Source organism: Tupaia chinensis, unplaced genomic scaffold (genome assembly GCF_000334495.1).
Source record: "Tupaia chinensis unplaced genomic scaffold, TupChi_1.0 Scaffold000074_1, whole genome shotgun sequence".
Taxonomy (NCBI): Eukaryota; Metazoa; Chordata; class Mammalia; order Scandentia; family Tupaiidae; genus Tupaia; species Tupaia belangeri.
The window spans coordinates 2,940,588-2,957,658 of record NW_006159534.1 but is presented as its reverse complement, the minus strand read 5'-3'; the positions used below and the strand labels follow the sequence as shown (position 1 = coordinate 2,957,658).

General features: G+C 45.2%; 2 protein-coding genes across 2 annotated transcripts in view; both read right to left on the bottom strand.

The window, feature by feature from the left end:
- The window catches only part of IER5 (immediate early response 5), a 3,240-nt gene extending 2,774 nt beyond the window's left edge, over nt 1–466 (bottom strand). The window contains exon 1 of the mRNA XM_006142379.3: nt 9–466. Coding sequence (XP_006142441.1) covers nt 9–164 — 156 coding nt within the window. The 5' untranslated portion in view covers nt 165–466. The remainder of the gene's footprint in view (nt 1–8) is intronic.
- LOC102494137 (major histocompatibility complex class I-related gene protein) overlaps nt 428–17,071 on the bottom strand; it is a 43,618-nt gene continuing 26,974 nt past the window's right edge. Inside the window, 1 exon segment of the mRNA XM_014583796.1 lies at nt 428–548. Within this exon segment, the coding sequence (XP_014439282.1) occupies nt 428–548 (121 nt within the window).

The window sequence follows — 17,071 nt, the reverse complement described above, 5'->3', positions numbered from 1 at the left end:
AGGCCGGGGCACGGGTCACTCAGGTAGACCTGGCGGGCGCTGCGCAGCACAAGCGAGACCAGGAGGTTCTTGTGCAGTTTGATACCGCCGCGCTGGACCCGCGAGTTGTAGATCTTGCCCAGGGAAATGCTGACGATGCGGTGAGCCTCCAGCTTGAACTCCATTCTGCCTCCCTTCTCGGGGCTGGCGCCGAGGGGAAAGGGCAGCACTGGCTCACGCTGGGCAGCTAGGGGTAGGAAGAGAGGAGAACACAAGTCCGCCCGTGGGGCGCAGCCTGGAGAGCTGGAGACTCCGCAAAGAAACGACTCTGGCGACGCGCGCTACCTCAAGCCTCTCCGTACCACCAGACAGCCTCGTTTCAAGTCCAGTCGCTAAACTGAGCGGCGCGGCACCGCCCCGCGCTTTATATAGATTCTTCGATAGCCAATCAGAGAAGGCCGCCAACCGTTCCGGTACAGACCGGCGCGTCCTCGTGCACCGCGCGAGCCAATCGGAGGCCGAGGAGGGGCGCCAGGGCCCGTTCGAACGTTAGTCCCGCCGAGCAGGCTCTTAAAGGGGGCGCAGGCAAGAGGTCACCGCCGGGCCCTGGTGGGGACCGGGGCCAGAGGCGCTGCTGCGATCTGGGTGTTTACGGTGCTGTTTATAGTTCAAGTTTCTGGCCTGTGCGCTGTTTGCCGGAACCCAAGCGAAACCTTTCGAACTTTCACCCGAAAGTGGTGGTGGACTCTGCCCGCAATAAAGTCCTGATCCTTTCTGACAGCCTCGCCCTCCCCACTCTGTCACCGTTCCCAGGCGGCGCACACCTGGAAGCCCCGGCCAACTGTGGCAGAAATGGAGATGAGGGCAATACTGGCAACGTGCGGCAGAGGATACCCCTGGATAACAAATAGTGTTACTACACGGTGTTTGCGGATATTATTTTTGAATGAGTCCCTAGACCTCTAGGCTGCCAATTCTAACCCCAAAGAAAAGGAACAGGTCCTAAAAGTCCCTACGTTTTTGGCTCTTTACCAAGATATTGTGCCTACGCACGAAGTTACTGGTTCTTTTATCACTTGGGCTTCTAAATTCTACAACAAACCCAGTGGTTACATAGGCGAAACGGAAAATATTATAGGTTCTCCTAAATCATATTTCTTCAACACAAGAACTGACCAGTCCACTCATGGAAAAATCTAACAAGTTTTTATTTAATTGTGTTATTTAACTTTCTTTATTTATTTTAATTTGACCAGAGAGGGACGGAGGGAGGGAGACAGAGAGAGAAAGCCAGAAAGCAAGCCAGCAGGTCTGGGACTCAAACTACCACCACACCACCTGCCAGCCCCCCAAAATCTAACAAGTTCTAAAAATACAAAGAGAGAAGTCCTGTGTTCTTGTTATGATATCATAATTTCATTCTGTGTCAAGGTAGAAATATAGGAGAAAGGTGTTTCAGAGTTTTTTGGCCAGTCAACAACTTAAGCCATCTACAAATCATTATAAGTACATGGCATTGGGGCAGGATCACCACGTGGTTTGTCCAGGGTTCTGGACTGCTGGCTCCCCCACAGACCTGCCTGATGACTCTGGGTAAACGACCTTAGGGCACTTTAGTTTCTCCTGCTCTAAAAAGGAGAAATCATACATGCTTCAGAAGATAATTGACCACTCTTAGTCATAGTCTGAATAATAAAAGTTAAGCACAACTTCCCTAGAGCTGTTTGGGACAGTTAGTCTGATCCTGCACCAGGGCTTGGCCAGAGAAAGCATTTATTTAGGAAAAATGCTAGTAAAATGTGGGCTTGATCATGGCCAAATGATAATCAGGGGGCCTCCAAAGGATATGATGGCTCAGTAACACCACCTTTGCCCACAACTTATTAATGGTAACCAGATACCAGGCTGTATGGCTTAGAGACCGAGTTTCTCCATCTGGGAATGTTCAGCCCGTGTAGTGGAGGAAAGATAATTACACACATCATTACAAAACCCAGCAGCATATGTAGTAATAATGTGAGAGATTGTTTCTCCTGTTTTCTCTTTCTTGGAGAGCTATTAGTCACTGTAAAACAATGGTTAATAAAACAGGTCCTGGAGACAACTTCCTGGTTTGGAATACCAGCTGTCCCCCTTACTCGCTGTGTGACCTTTGCATAGTTACTGCACCTTTCTATGCCTCAGTCATTTTGAAAACAGATAATGTGAGGATAAAACAAGGTAACATGCACTACATTATCAAACTATGTCAGATAATAGAACACATGACCCCACACACGACCTTGCGGTGGGAGAAGAAAGGAACATGGATAGGAGAAAGTTTCACCAAAGAAATTGTATCTGAGGTGTTGAGGAACCCAGAGGCAGGATGAGCAAGTTCCAAGCAGCAGAAGCAAAAGAATCTCGCAACCAGCAGATGGCGTAATGGCTACGTTGCTGGACTCACCAAGTTTGGAGTCCCAGACCCCATGGCTTAAACTCACTCCGGGCACGTGTGCGGGCGTGCCTGATTCTGAGAGGAGAATGGAGGAGAAAGGACTGTGGCATGTCCATCCCTCCGGGGGGTGATTTCTCACTTTCTGTCTCTCTGTCTTTCTAGCAAGCACACGCACCCTATAGGAAAAACTTCTCCAAAAAAAGAAGAAGAAGAAGAAGAAGAAGGAGAAGAAGGAGAAGAAGGAGAAGGAGAAGAAGGAGAAGGAGAAGGAGAAGAAGGAGAAGGAGAAGAAGAATCTGGTGTGGAACATCTTACTTGGCAACTGTGTTGGGCATCTGCCCAAAGTTAAGTGGGAAAGGCTGGAAATAGTGGCTGGAGATGCAGGATAGTGGGTCGTGGATGCTTCAATACAGAGTTAAGGCTATAGGGACCAATTATAGGTTGTTGAGTGAGGAAACCACAGAGTAGGTTCTAGGATGATTGGTGTACAGAATGCCATGTGGTTATAAAGCTCTTGTGGGAGCTTAGGCAAGGGTCATGAAGGCCTGAACTAGGTGGAGGTGGTCAGAATACAGAACACCCGGATCCCCCCATGCAGACTGTTGACAGCCCTCTGAGAAGGCTTTCTGATCCACCCGAGCTGAGCTGGTCTGCCATCCAGCTGCACATGGCCCACTCCTTTCTCACTGCCCACATCACTTTCTCTGGTCATGTCCGGCACCCCTTCCAGACTGCCCTCTGTGAAGGCAAGAATCTGATGCATGTTTGTAACCAGGAGATGGTAAAACTGGTGCAAAGCAGGCACTAAACATCAGAAGGGCCCAGAGGCCCTTACCATGCCAAGGGTTAGAGGGTCTCCTGCCCAAGGGCTTAGATAGACAGGAAGGGGGGCCACTCAAGGGACCTAGGGCAGAGTTTCTAGCAATTTTGGGGGAAGCATTTCAATGTGGTTTTGTTTGTTTGTTTGTTTTTTAAAGAATTATTTATTTAATAAATTCTGTTTGTTATTTTTTTTTTTTAACTTGACCAAAGAGAGACAGAAAAGGAGAGAAAGCAAGCCACCAGGTCAGGGACTCAAACCACAGTCTACCATGTGGGAGTCCAGCCCCCCAACCACTATGCCACTCGCCAGCCCCTGGACTTTTTTTAAGAGAGATTTTTGCATGCACTCACCAGAGAGTCAAAGAAAGAAATCACCCCCGAGAAGGGATGGCCATGCCTCAATCCCTTCTCCTCCAGTCTCCTCTGAGGATCTTGGGCACGCATGCACACACGCCTGACGTGAGTTTTAAGCCACCAGGTCTGGGACTGGAACCCTGGTTGACTACATGGGACGTAACCATTACGCCATCTGCGGGTCCCCAGCCTCTAAACTTATAAAACATTTTTTTTTTTTTGAGAGATTTTCACTATAGGGCGCGTGCGCTCACCAGACAGACAGAGAGAGACATAGAGACAGAAAGCGAGAAATCACCCCCCAGGGGGGATGGTCACGCCGCAATCCCTTCTCCTCCATTCTCCTCTCGGGATCTTGGGCACGCATGCACACGCGCCCGGCGTGAGTTTTAAGCCACCGGGTCCGAGACACGAACCACGGTCGACTACGTGGGAGTCCAGCGACATAGCCATTACGCTAACTGCTGGTTCCCTAAAACATATTTTTTAACAGCAGCGGTGGCCACAACAGTGCATACTAAATAGATTGATAATGCATTTAGATGAGTGACTTTCTAATAATGATATCAACTACCGGCCACTGCACTAGCCAGTCACATTACAGGCATTATTTAGCGTCCTTACGAAGTTCTGAGAGTACATATCATTAGCTCCATCTACAGATGAGGAGACTATGATGCTGATAGGTTAAGTAATTTGCCCAGAGTCACACAGCTATAGGTGGAGAGGGCGGGATTGAGTTCCAGACCTGTTTAAAGCTGAAGTGTGGGGCTCTGGAGTAGATTGCCTGGCTCCACTCCTGCTCACTGGGTCACTTTTGGCGTTATTTCACCTCTTGGTGAAATGGGAAGACCAGATCCTAGTTTCGTGACATAGGCAAGTTATTTCACCTCTTTGTGCCTTAGTCTCCTGGGTAAAATAGGAATAATCAAAATACCTAAATTGCTTAGAACAGTCCCTAGCACCTCTTACTGTCTCGCTGTTGTTATGGCCTTTGTTATTATTACAACAGTGCCTCACACAGCACTGAACACATAGTAGGTACACCGCTAGGATTTATTGAATTCTTAGTGCTTTTTCTACTAAACCATGTCATACATGTTCAATAATGTCTGCTGATTTGCAGTTATGCACTCCATTATTATTATTATTATCTTGATTTTCTCTAATCCTGACCTAACCACATGGACCTTTTAGAATTCATCTCTGGAGGACCTGGACTGTTCTGGTCAGGAAACTACTTACACCTAACAAAAATGGTGGAAAGAAAAAAAAATGGTGGAAAGTTACAGAGTGTATTCTTCTACGCTTTAGCAAGCAAGTAACCGAGTTAAAATTTACCATCATCGATCTTTGAGATTCTCTCATTTAAAGACAAAGTTGGTAGCGTGGTTGGAACACTAGGGGTGTCAGAAGACAAGGGAAGCACCTGCTCTGGAGGAAGAGGTCTGAGCACCTCTCCTTAGATCTGTTCTGTTCTTTGCCTGCCTTCTCTGCTGGACGCGGAAGGTGTGTACAGGGAGTGGTGGGGGGCCCACAGCTGCCTGAAGCCACTCAGTCACCACCTTAGGCCCAAGGGTCACCTGAGCACAGGGCCATCTGCCCACTGCCACTGACTTTATCTCCCGCTTGTTTGCATGACTAGTGGAAGCCTACATTTTATGATCAGATCATTAAAGAGTTTGCATTGCAGAAATAGCTGGTGGTGAGGTGGTTAAGGCGGCTGGATTACACATGGCCGACTGAATGGTTCAAGTCCTAGACCCTGTGGTCTGAAAAGCACGCCAGGCATGTGTGCATGTGTGCCCAAAATCCCAAGAGGAAAACGGAGGAGAAGGGATTATGGCACTAGGGGATCCCTCCTGGGGGAAGATTTTTCATTTTCCCTCTCTCTCTGTCTCTCTTCAGTGAGCACACGTACCCTCTAGCAAAAAATTTAAAAAAAAAAAAAAGAGAAAGTTTACATTGCCTTAAATCGACTCTAGTCTGTATAAAAGCAGTGAAACTCACTATGAAGTATGAGCACAATAACTATGCAAGAAATAACAATTATGAGAAAAGAGAGTGGGTGAAAGTAAAATAAGTTATCTGTCCTTACCTTTCAATATTACGACATTGGACATTATTTGGAGGGGGCAATGTTGCTTAAGAAATTGATTAATCAAATGTATTACATCCCAAATTCTTTTTTCCTTTTTAATTATTAAATTAAATTAATTAATTAAGAGACAGAAAGTGAGAAATCACCCCCCAGGGAGGATGGTCATACCGCAATCCCTTCTCCTCCATTCTCCTCTTGGGATCTTGGGCATGCACGCACACATGTGCGCCTGGTGTGACTTTAAGCCATCAGGTCTGGGACTTGAACCACAGTCGACTACATGGGAGTCCAGTGACGTAGGCCATTATGTCATCTGCTGGTCCCAATTATTTATTAGTTTTTTAATTTGGCCAGAATGGAAGAGAGAGAGAGGGAAAGTGAAAAAGCAAGCTGCCAGGAGGTCCAGGACTCTAACTGCTGTCAGCCATGTGGGAATCTAACTACCATGCCACCTGCCCACCCAATATAGCCCAAATTGTTTAGAGAAAAGCCTCTATAAAAATACATTGTTAGGAACCAGCAGGTGGCATGGTGGTTAAGGTGTTGGTTTTCCACATGGCTAACCATGGTTCAAGTCTGGGGCCTGGTAGCTTGTCTTTTTACTTTCCCTCTCTCTCTCTCTCTGGTGAGTGCATGTACCCTATAGCAAAGTTAAAAACAATTAAATAAATTATTAGCATTTTATATAAGCAATACTCATCTTTCTCTTCTGAGAGCACACTTCTTCTTTTTTTTTTTTTTTAAGAATTATATAACTTTATTTATTTATTTTAATTTGACCAGACAGTGTGAAAGGGAGAGAAAGCAAGCCACCAGGTCCAGGACTCAAACTGCGGTTGGCCATGTGGGAGTCCAGTGCCTCTAACTACCATACCACCTGCTGGCACCCAGACTTTTTTTTAAAGAGAGATTTTTGTTATAGGGCACATGCATTCACTGGAGAGACAGAGACAGAAAGTGAGAAATTACACACACACACCCCAGGGGGGATGGCCATGTCACAGACCCTTCTTGTCCATTCTCCTCTGGGGATTTTGGGCACACACACACACATGTGCCTGGCTTGAGTTTTAAGTGCTGGTCTAGGACTTGAACCATGGTCAACTATGCAGGAGTCCAATAATGTAACCATTACGCCATCTGCTGGTTCCAAAAGCAGACTTTTTAATTCATCCCTTTTCTCTCTTAGTCTTCTGGCCTCTTTTACATTTTTTTTCCCTCCTGGCTGCTTGCCTTCTACAGAATTTATCTTCAAATAGTGTTTGACTGGCAGTGGGCAGAAAACCTTTTTAAACATTTTCTCCTTACTTATAACTGGCCCATCTTCTTGTATGTTTGTTCAGAGGACCTTAAATTGTTTTATGAGCCAGACTCCGTGGTGTGCACCTATAATCCCCAGAGCAATGACCCATAGACTAAGGCAGGAGTATTGGGAGTTTGAGGCCAATCTGGGTGGCATAGCAAGACCCTGTCTCTGGGGAAAAATTTGATTTTATGATAATCTTTTTCATTCTTGGCCTCCTTGAGGATTCAGAGAAAACAATTTTCTCAATAAGTAGAATTATCATTAAAACTCATTAAAATGTGCCTAGTGGGCCAGCAGGTGGCATGGTGGTTAAGGTGCTGGACTCCCACATGGTCAACTGAGGTTACAGTCCCAGATTCAGCAGCTGGAAAATCATGCCCAGGTTTGTGTGCATGCCCAGAATCCCAGAGAATAGAGAAGGGAATAGAGAAGGGATTGAGGCAACCCTTACTGCAGGGTGATTTCTCACCTTCTCTCTCTGTCTGTTTCTCTCTGGCAAGCGCAAGAGCTCTGTGGTAAAAGCAAAACTGAAACAAAACAAAAACAACAAAAATGAGCCTCATATCCTCTCCAGCCACAGAATGTGCAAACACTGCCCACCATATGAAACCCTAGTCCCACATGGCTCAGTACAATGGCCACTAGCCACCGTGCACCTGAAATGTGGCTCGCGTAACGGAGGAACTGAATTTCAAATTTTATTTCATTTAATTAATTTTTAACTCAAAATTTGAAACAGGATAAAATTTTTTTTCCCTGAAACTCAACTTTATCATGTCAGAGTTTTGAAGTTGAAAACCTGCTGCTCAATTGACATGTGCTGTAAGTGTAAAATACACAGCAGGTTTCAAAGACTTAGTTTCAAAAAGGGAATGTAAAATATCTCATTAATATTTTTATTATGGGTACATATTGAAATTGCACCATTTTCAGTATATTGAGTTAGAGAAAATATATTGTTAAAATTAATTAAAACTGTTTCTTTGTACATATGTGGCTCGGATTATATTTCTATTGGACAACACTGCCCTGGGGACAATACAGTGACAGGAAGGTGTGCACATATAAATATGCATGAGCATATTGTGAGCAATTAGCAAATGTCCTTGATTGGAGAAGAAAGAAAGGACAGGAAAGATAAAGTGAAGAAAATGAAACATAAAACACTTAGTTACAGAGTTAAGGAGGAAATCAAAGAAAAACATAAAAACCGGTTAACTGGTCAGAAGAAATTCTTTCTAGAACTAGGAGTCCATGAAGCTACAGAAGTACAGTCCTTTCCATCTGAATGCAATGACACAGAAATTCTTACAATATTATATTTTAATTCACCATATGAACATGCAAACCAATTTTAGTAAGAGACCTCACTTAGATAACATCATTCTCTTTGGTTGTTAGGGTGTATCTATTCTTTTTAATTTTGAGGTCCACCTGGAAGTTGCAGGACCATTTGTTTTTAATGTGCCATTTTCTTGTACTATATATATATATATATATATAAAACCTTCAATGGCTTTCCATGGCCTTTATGGCAAAAATCCAATTCTCTGGCCTGGTCTCCAGAGCACTACACAATGCACTGTCAGAGACAAACAGCAGGGAATGGTGCATGGGGCTGGCTCAGCTGCTTGTTCTGGCACTTCTCACTAGTGGCATGAGCACACCTGAAGGTGATCTTTATGTTAAAAAACTGGGGAGTGGGGCCGGCAGGTGGTGTGGTGGTTAAGGTGCTGGACTCCCACATGGTTGACCACAATTCAAATCCTAGATCTGGCGGCTTGCTTTCTCCTCGCTCTCTCTCTCTCTCTCCTGTGTCATCAAATTTAAAAAAAAACAGTAATAAATTGGGGCCAGCAGGTGGCGTAGTGGTTACATCACTGGACTCTCACATGGCTAACCACAGTTTGACTCCTGGACCCAGTGGCTTGAAACTCACGCCAGGCATGTGCACATGTGTGCCTAAGGTCCCAGGAGGAGAGTGGAGGAGAAGCGATTGTGGTGTGGCCATCCCCCTGGAGGGTGATTTCTCATTTTCCTTCTCACCATCTCTGTCTCTGTCTCTCTCTCCCATGAGCACACATGCCCTAAGGCAAAAACTTCTACAAAACAACAATAATAAATTAAAATTAATTCTTTTTAAATTGTAAAGTTCATTAAATCAGTTGTTCTCAAACAATGTACATTAGTATCACCAGGGGAGCCTTTAAACCTCCAGACACCCAGGCCTCACCCAGATCACCTTAAATAAGAGTCACTGGAATGAGATCCAAGTATAGCAATTTTTTTTATTAAAAACCTTTTGTCGGAGGGTGCATGCACTCCCCAGAGAGAGACACAGAGAGAAAGACAAAGAGAGAAAGAGTGAGAGAAACTGATAAAACCACCCCCACAGGAGACAACCATGCCTTAAACCCTTCTCCATCTCTCCCTCCTTTCAGGAATTTACTTATTTACTTATTTATTCATTCATTAAAGAGATTTTTGCTATAGGGCGTGTATACTGAATGGTGAGACAAAAGGCAGAAAGTGAGAAATCACCCCCCAGCATCAATGGCCACAATGCAATCCCCTCTCCTCCATTCTCCTCTCAGGATTTTGGGCACGCACACTCACCCGGTGTGAGTTTCAAGCTGCTTGGTCCAGGACTCAAACCATGTCGGCTATGTGGGAATCCAGTGATGTAACCATTATACCATCTGCTGGTCTCAAGGATTTCAGATACACATGCACCCAGCATATTTTTCTTTTTCTTTTATTTAAAATATTCAATCACAACACATCACTTATAGCTTGTAAAGTGAATTTACCCAACATGAACACACTTCACACCAGTCCAGTTGAGGATACTATACACATTATCATCAACAGATAATAATTCATAATTATCTGTGTCTCATAAATGCCTTCTCTAATTTTCTCCTTAATTTCTTTCCTCACACTCTCCCTGTTCTCCTGCCCTCTTTCTACACTGTCTCTGGTATCCACCACCATTTCCCATGCTTCTATATCCTCTAAGTTTTCAGTTTCTGCCATAGAGTGCGGACAGTTGGTATAAATTAAGTGGAAGACATACAAAGTCTCCCTATCATAGCCTGGCTTGCTTCACTCAGCAGTAAATCTTCCATATTTGTCCACCTTCTACCAAGTGCCAGGATCTTGGTTTTTGTTTTGTTTTGTTTTGTTTTTTGTTTGTTTGTTTGCTTGTTTTTAATGGTTACGTAGTATTCCATAGAGTATATGTACCACCCTTTTTCAATCCATTCATCTGTTTGTGGACATTTGGGTTTGTTCCGTGTCTTAGTGATTGTAAATAATGCTTCAATAAACATAGATGTGCAAGCACTTTTCCAACTGAGTGTTCTCCTATTCTTTGGGTAGATACCCAGGAGCCATCAGGTCCAAGACTCAAACCACACAGTCAGCCATATGGACTTTAACCACCACATCACTGGCTGGCCCAGCACTGGAATTTTTTTTTTTTTTTTGAGAGGTTTTTGCTATAGGGTGCATGTGCTCGCCAGAAAGACAGAGAGAGACAGAGAGACAGAAAATGAGAAATCACCCCCCAAAGGGTGATGGCCATGCCACAATCCCTTCTCCTCCTTTCTCCTCTTGGGATCTTGGGCATGCATGCACATGTGCCTGGCGTGAGTTTAAGCCACCGGGTCTGGAACTCGAACTGTGGTCGACTACATGGGAGTTAAGCGACATAGCCATTACACTAACTGCAGGTCCCTGGAATTTTTTAAAGCTCCACAAGCAATTACAATGTGCAGTAATATCCGAGAACCAGTGACCTAGCACATTTCTTTATGGTTGTTATTGGTCTAAATTCATATGCCTGTGAATCTAGGCACACTTTTCTAAACTACTGCCCTGGATGATGTGAATGCCTCATCTTTTTCCTAGTTAGGCAGCTCTAAATAAAAATATGTGTCTGCAGGACCAGCAGATGGCGTAGTGGTTCCGTCACTAGACTCCCACATGGCCGACCATGGTTTGAGTTCTGGACCCAAAGACTTGAAACTCACACTGGGTGTGTGTGTGTGTGTGTGCATGTCCAAAATCCTGAGAGGTGACTGGAGGAGAAATGATTGCTGCGTAGCCATCCCCAAAGGGGGTAATTTTTAGCTTTCTGTCTCTCTGTCTCTCTTTTTCTGGTGAGCTCACATGCCTGATAGCAAAAATTTTTCTTAAAAATGTGTCTTGGGCTGTCCCATAGCCTAGTGGTTAAGGGAGCTGGGTTCCATATGGCTGACCTCAATTCAAATCCCAACTCCAGCAACTTAAAAAACATGCCAGGCATATGTGCATATGTGTCCCAAATCCCACAGGATGGAGACATGGAGAAGGGATTGTGGTGTAACCATGTACCCCATTGGAGAGCTTTCTCACAGCCAAGATGAAAAAACAATAAGCCACTAGAGAGACTAGCAGATGGCATAATGGTAGTGTCACTGGATTCCCATTTAGGAGACCACAGTCCGACTTCTGGACCCAACAACTTAAAAAGCTCACACAGTGTGTGTGTGTGTGTGTGTGTGTATGTGTCCAAGATCCTGAGAGGAGAATGGAGGATAATGGATTGCACCACGGCCATCCCCCGGGGGGTGATTCTCACTTTCTGTCTCTGTCGGGTGAGTGCATGCACTCTAGAGCAAAAATCTCTCTCAAAAAAACAGTAAGTCACATGAAATTAGTCTTATTGCATATTAACCAGACAATCACCATAAGTACATTTTACCTTACGGTACCTCATAATTATTCATGACCCTTTGTGATACTATTTCCCTATAAAAGCTTTTTTCACATAAAATAAGTTGATTTTAGACAGTTTGCTTTTTCTGCTATGCTATTTACAAACGTTTGATTTTATTGCTGAGAAAGTAACTACTTCCCTACTCTGTTCTGACTCAACTTTTATGGTGGATTAGAGATATACCGAAACCCCTACTGAGAATCAGCACCTCCTCTAGGGAAACCCGTATATCTTCCAGCCAGCAAGAGACTCTCGTCCCCTTCCCTCCACTTTCATTCTAATTGCCATAGCTAATAGAGCATATTCTGACTCATCGATCAAGCACATTTCAGATCAACGCGGCTGATCTCAATTCAACATGAATGCTCATTCAGTTCAAAAACCCCCAAATCACTAACCCATCTCATGCTTGTTTTGACTAAGCAAATTCTGAGTAAGTATTTATACAGACACATCCTCAGTGTAAAAGCAAGATTCAGATCTGCTGCCTACCCAGGAGCTGGCATGTGGATTAACAGACTTGTGTTCACAAAGGCAGTCTGAGCTCTTTTGAGGAAAGTGATCGTATAATTAAACGGGCAGCACTCGGCCAGCAGGTGGCACGGAGATTAAGGAGGCTGAATCCCGCATGGCTAACACTGCAGTTTGAGTCTCAGACAAGGTGGCTTAAACTCATGCCAGGCGCACGTGCATGTGTGCCCCAAGATCCAGAGAGGAGAATGGAGGAGAAGGGATTGTGGCGTGGCCATCCCCCCGGGGGGTGATTTCTCACTTTCTCTCTCTCTCTCTTTTTCTCTCCTTCTCTCTCTCTCTCTCTCTCTCTCTCTGTCTGTCTTTCTGGCAAGCAAACGCACCCTGTAACAAAAACCTCTTAAAAAAAAAAAAAAAAAAGAAGACCAATGAAAAACATGCTGAGCCCATGTACATGAGTGCTCAAAATCCCAAGAGGAGAACAGAGGAGAAAGGATTTTTGCTTGGTCATCCCCGCCCCAGGGGATGCTTTCTTACTTCCCACACTCTCTGTATCACCCCAGCGAGCACACGCACCCTACAGCAAAATGGAAAAAAAAGCATTCCTCTCATTTCCTTCTCTTCTGCTACTATCACTTATAACATTCTCTGAGTCCAATTCCTCTATTAAGAAATCATTCCTGGGGCAAGCAGATGGTGTGATGGTTAAGGTGCTGGACTCCCACACAGTCGACCACGGTTTGAGTCCCAGATCTGGCAGTTTGCTTTCTCACTTTCCCTTTCTCCCTCTCTAATTCTCTCTGGTGAGTGCACATGCCCTACAGCAAATTAAAACTAATAGTAATAATAACAAATAAAATTCAATAAATAATTTTAGTAATCATTCCATTTCTCGTTCCCTAAAAATGCCAAAGGATCTTTACTTAAAAAGACAAAAATGTAACTATCCTTTAAAGTTAAGACTAGACATCCTTCTATTAGAAAATTGGTCAAGGAAGAGCTATCAATAACTAGTTACAAAATGATTGGTGGCGATGCCCCTTTAAGAAGCCTAAGAGTTCAGGGACCAGCAGTTAGTGTAATGGCTAGGTCACTGGACTCCCATGCAGTCGACCGCGGTTCGCGTCCCAGACCCGGTGGCTTAAAACTCATGCCGGGCGCGTGTGCTTGTGTGCCCAAGATCCCGAGGGGAGAATGGAGGAGAATGGAGAAGGGATTGCGTTGTGGCCATCCCCCCTGGGGGGTGATTTCTTGCTTTCTGTCTCTCTGTCTCTGTCTCTCTGGCGAGCATATGAGTCCTATAGAAAAACCTCTCCAAAAAAAAGAAGCCTAAGAGTTCAGTTCCCAGTCTTCCCCCCTCCCCTCTTTTTCACGACTGACCTAAGGCTTGGAAAGTCTCCGAGTCACAGGAGGCCCCTGAGGTCAGAGTCCTGAGTAGCTATTTCTCGGTCTGGATCTTTTCCTGTTTGATTTTGACTGTGTCCATGTCATGATGGAGTGAGTGCATGTCACTGTGAATGTTCTGACGCGTGTGCTTGGGTAGAATTGTTTTCGTGTGTGTCAAGGGGTCGCTGGCAGGTCTTAGGGATCTCCTTAGTCTGACCGAATAAACGCTGTGCATGGCAGAGCCCTGAGGTTCCTTTTCTGTTCCGAGGAGGCTTAGGTTCAGCTGTTTTGGTTTTGGTTTGGTTTGAGACTTATCAGTGATTTCAAAATGATTTTGATTGGTTCCTTGGCCAATACCGTGTTTCATTATGCGTTTCCAGTTGTGTAAAAGAATAAGGTTTATTTTTGTTTCTCATTAGTTCTTGCTAGTACCTGAGGGGGGATAGGAGCGCTTTCCCTCTCCCTCACCCAGAGGAGAGTGAGACAGAAGGAAGGAGGAAGGAGAGGGTATGGCTTTGCTCCTCCCCCCCCCCCATGAGATCTAACTAGCCTTGAAGGGTTTGACAAACAATTATCAACCCTCCCAACTCAGCTGCTGTTTCCCAAAATAGCATCTCCTCTACCGCCAGGGTAGATTGGGGCCTTCAGGGGAGGACGCAGCGAAGGTGTTCTCTTTATGAAGCCTGAATCTGGCTGCCAGATCTTGAAGGCAGAGGGGGAAACCCAGGGGATTAAATTAGCAGGCATCCCAGGCTCAACCTGGAAGGGAAATAGATAATAGGCTTTAAAGACAGGAAACAGCTTGTGCTCCAAAATAATAATTTTCAAAAGCAGCACATGAAGGATGCCAGGAGGGTTTTCTCTCCTTCCCTACCCCCCCCTACCCCCACAGTTTATAATTTCCAAGCAAGTCACCCTTAGATGTGGCTTGGAATGCGTCAGGTCTTCTGGTATTCCTGCAATTCTGCTCCGCCTTGCCCCCATATTTGGAAGGGCTGTTCCAGCCAGTCCTTTTATAAACCTGATTCCCAGTCCCAGAAACTGCTCAGCTCCAGGTCTTGAAGAGACCTGATTAGGGCTAGAGTTGGTTTTTCTTTTTCTTCTTCTTCTGTTTCATTCTCTGCCTTGTCCTCTTTCTTTGTTTCCTTTCTCTCCTTTTTCTGCTCACAGCCTGCCATTTTTAGCTGTGCCTCCTCGCTTTCTCTGAAAGACTGCCTTACTCCCGCATGTCAATTTGCTCTGCAGCCCAGGCTCTCTGGGGTCTCCTGTCAGGAGTGGGAATGTGGATGGGAAGGGAAAACACACAGTGAAGAAAACGCAGGGAACAGACACAGCCGCCTTTGCCAAGGTCAGCAGCCTGGCGACAAGGGAGGAAGGTGGAGAAATGGAAGGACCAAAATATGCTCCTGAAAATGATGAAAGAGTATCCCCATCTAAGTGGGTACTGGATTTTGCTTTCTTTAACTTTCCTTGAAAATATACCCAAAGGTGGGCCAGCAGGTGGTATGGAGGTTAAGGTTAGATCCCACACGACAGACTGCAGTTCTGGTCCCAGACCTGGTGGCTTTAAAATCACACAAGGCATGTGTGCGTGTGTGCCCCAAACCCCAAGAGAAGGGAGAAGGGATCGTGGCATTGCCATCCCCACTGGGAGTGATTTCTCACTTTGCCTTTCTCTCTGTCTCTGTCAGCAAGGGCACTCGCCCAAGAAACCTTTTCTATGAATTAATTCACGATCACCTTCAGCTGCTAGGAAACACAGGCTTGCGTCCAGTGGATTGTGCACATGTCAGTTGATGCTTTGATCATAAGACCATGTCCCTCCGGACTGGGGCTGCCTCACAGGCAGAGGGGCTGGTCTTGTCCTGTGTATGTCACCAAGTCTGACGTGGCGCTTGGTCCAAAGGAGGCGCTCAAACATCAGAAGGGCTCTTAAAGTGTTGGAGTGAGTGGCTGGGTTGATGGATGGAGGCAGATGGTGGAGGAAGACATTTGGAATGCTCATGAATCTTCTCTTTTGAAAAGAGAATGTCAGACTAGCAAACTTTTTTCTGGCAGATAGGCAAAATAGAGAAATGATATGATTAACTATGATGGTGCAAGGAGACTTAGCCACTTCAGCACCTCACACTACAGATGACTTGCACAGGGTTACACTCTTGCACACATATGTCAAATGAATGATTCAGAGGAGGAAAACAGCTACTCTCCCTTGAGAAAGAGGTGCAAGCAAAGAGAATGGGGGAGAGGTACGCAGATGCGCATTTGAGGACAGTGTCTTTCCAACTTGACTCCGTTAAACATCTTGGAGAGAAACCTTCATGAAGAGAAGAAATATTCTGGAGACCTTTGACGGCTCCAAGGGTTTTAAGAAGTAATGAGAGAGAAATGGAAGTAGATACATAGCGTGGCATTTCCAAAGGACTCTCCTTTGAAGGCATCTGGGGCTGACTCAGCTGTTAGACGCTGGGACCCAGAGACGCTTACATCCTCTGGCAAGCACTCTGCATGAGAAAGGGATATCAATTAGGATGCAAGGTCTGCACCAGAACCATAGGCAAAATAGAATACTGCAGCCCAGAAAGCATGGCTTCTGCTCTGACCCACATTGTGTGGGAAAGGCAGTGTGAATCCATGAAGGAGCAAGGTGGTGAGAGCAAACACACAGTGGTGTAGGCATGTCACCAAGATGGAGTTTAATGACAAGAGAGACGATCTGGGATCTGTCACTGCTAGCTGGAAGGCCATTCATTTATCCAACTCCTCCCAACTCCTCCAGCCCTGCAATAAAACAACAAAAAGCACAGGAGAACGGAGATTTCCAAAGGCCAGCAAGTTTACCAAGTTCTGAACACAGAAATGTGCTTGGGAGGTATTAGAAAGGGCAGTTCACCGGTTGGCTCCTGAATGTGTTAATCCTGAGCAAAGCCTTGTTAGTACCTCATTAACACATTCATTCTACTGAGGACTCTCTGTAGTCCTATCACTTACTATCCTGGGCATTTCTGGAGGTTGTTTTACAAAATCAAGTTGTATTGATTGGAGTTGCAAACTAAGAGTCTTGGCTTGAAAGCTCTTGTTCAGGAATATTTTAGATTAAGAAAAGATCAGGTTGTAAGTATGTGTCTGAAATATTGAGCTTGATTCTTTCTTCCCTGCTCAGAAAACCCGCAGTAGGTCTGGGCATCCTGACGGCTCCTTGCCTCTCCTGTGTGGACTTTCACAATGAGAGGTGCACGGCAGTCCAGCCCCACTGGCTGTGCTAGAGATTGTTCTGGGAGCAGAGAAGAATGTGATGCCCCCAATTCAGCACACCCATAACCATTATCCCAAAGAAGGCAGGGACCCCTGTTAAGTACCACCTTTACTCCCAAGTCATTTGCCATCCTTCACGTCGGACCTCATTTTCTTCATTTTCTTTCTTCCTTTCTCCTTTCTTTCTAATTGGCTGTA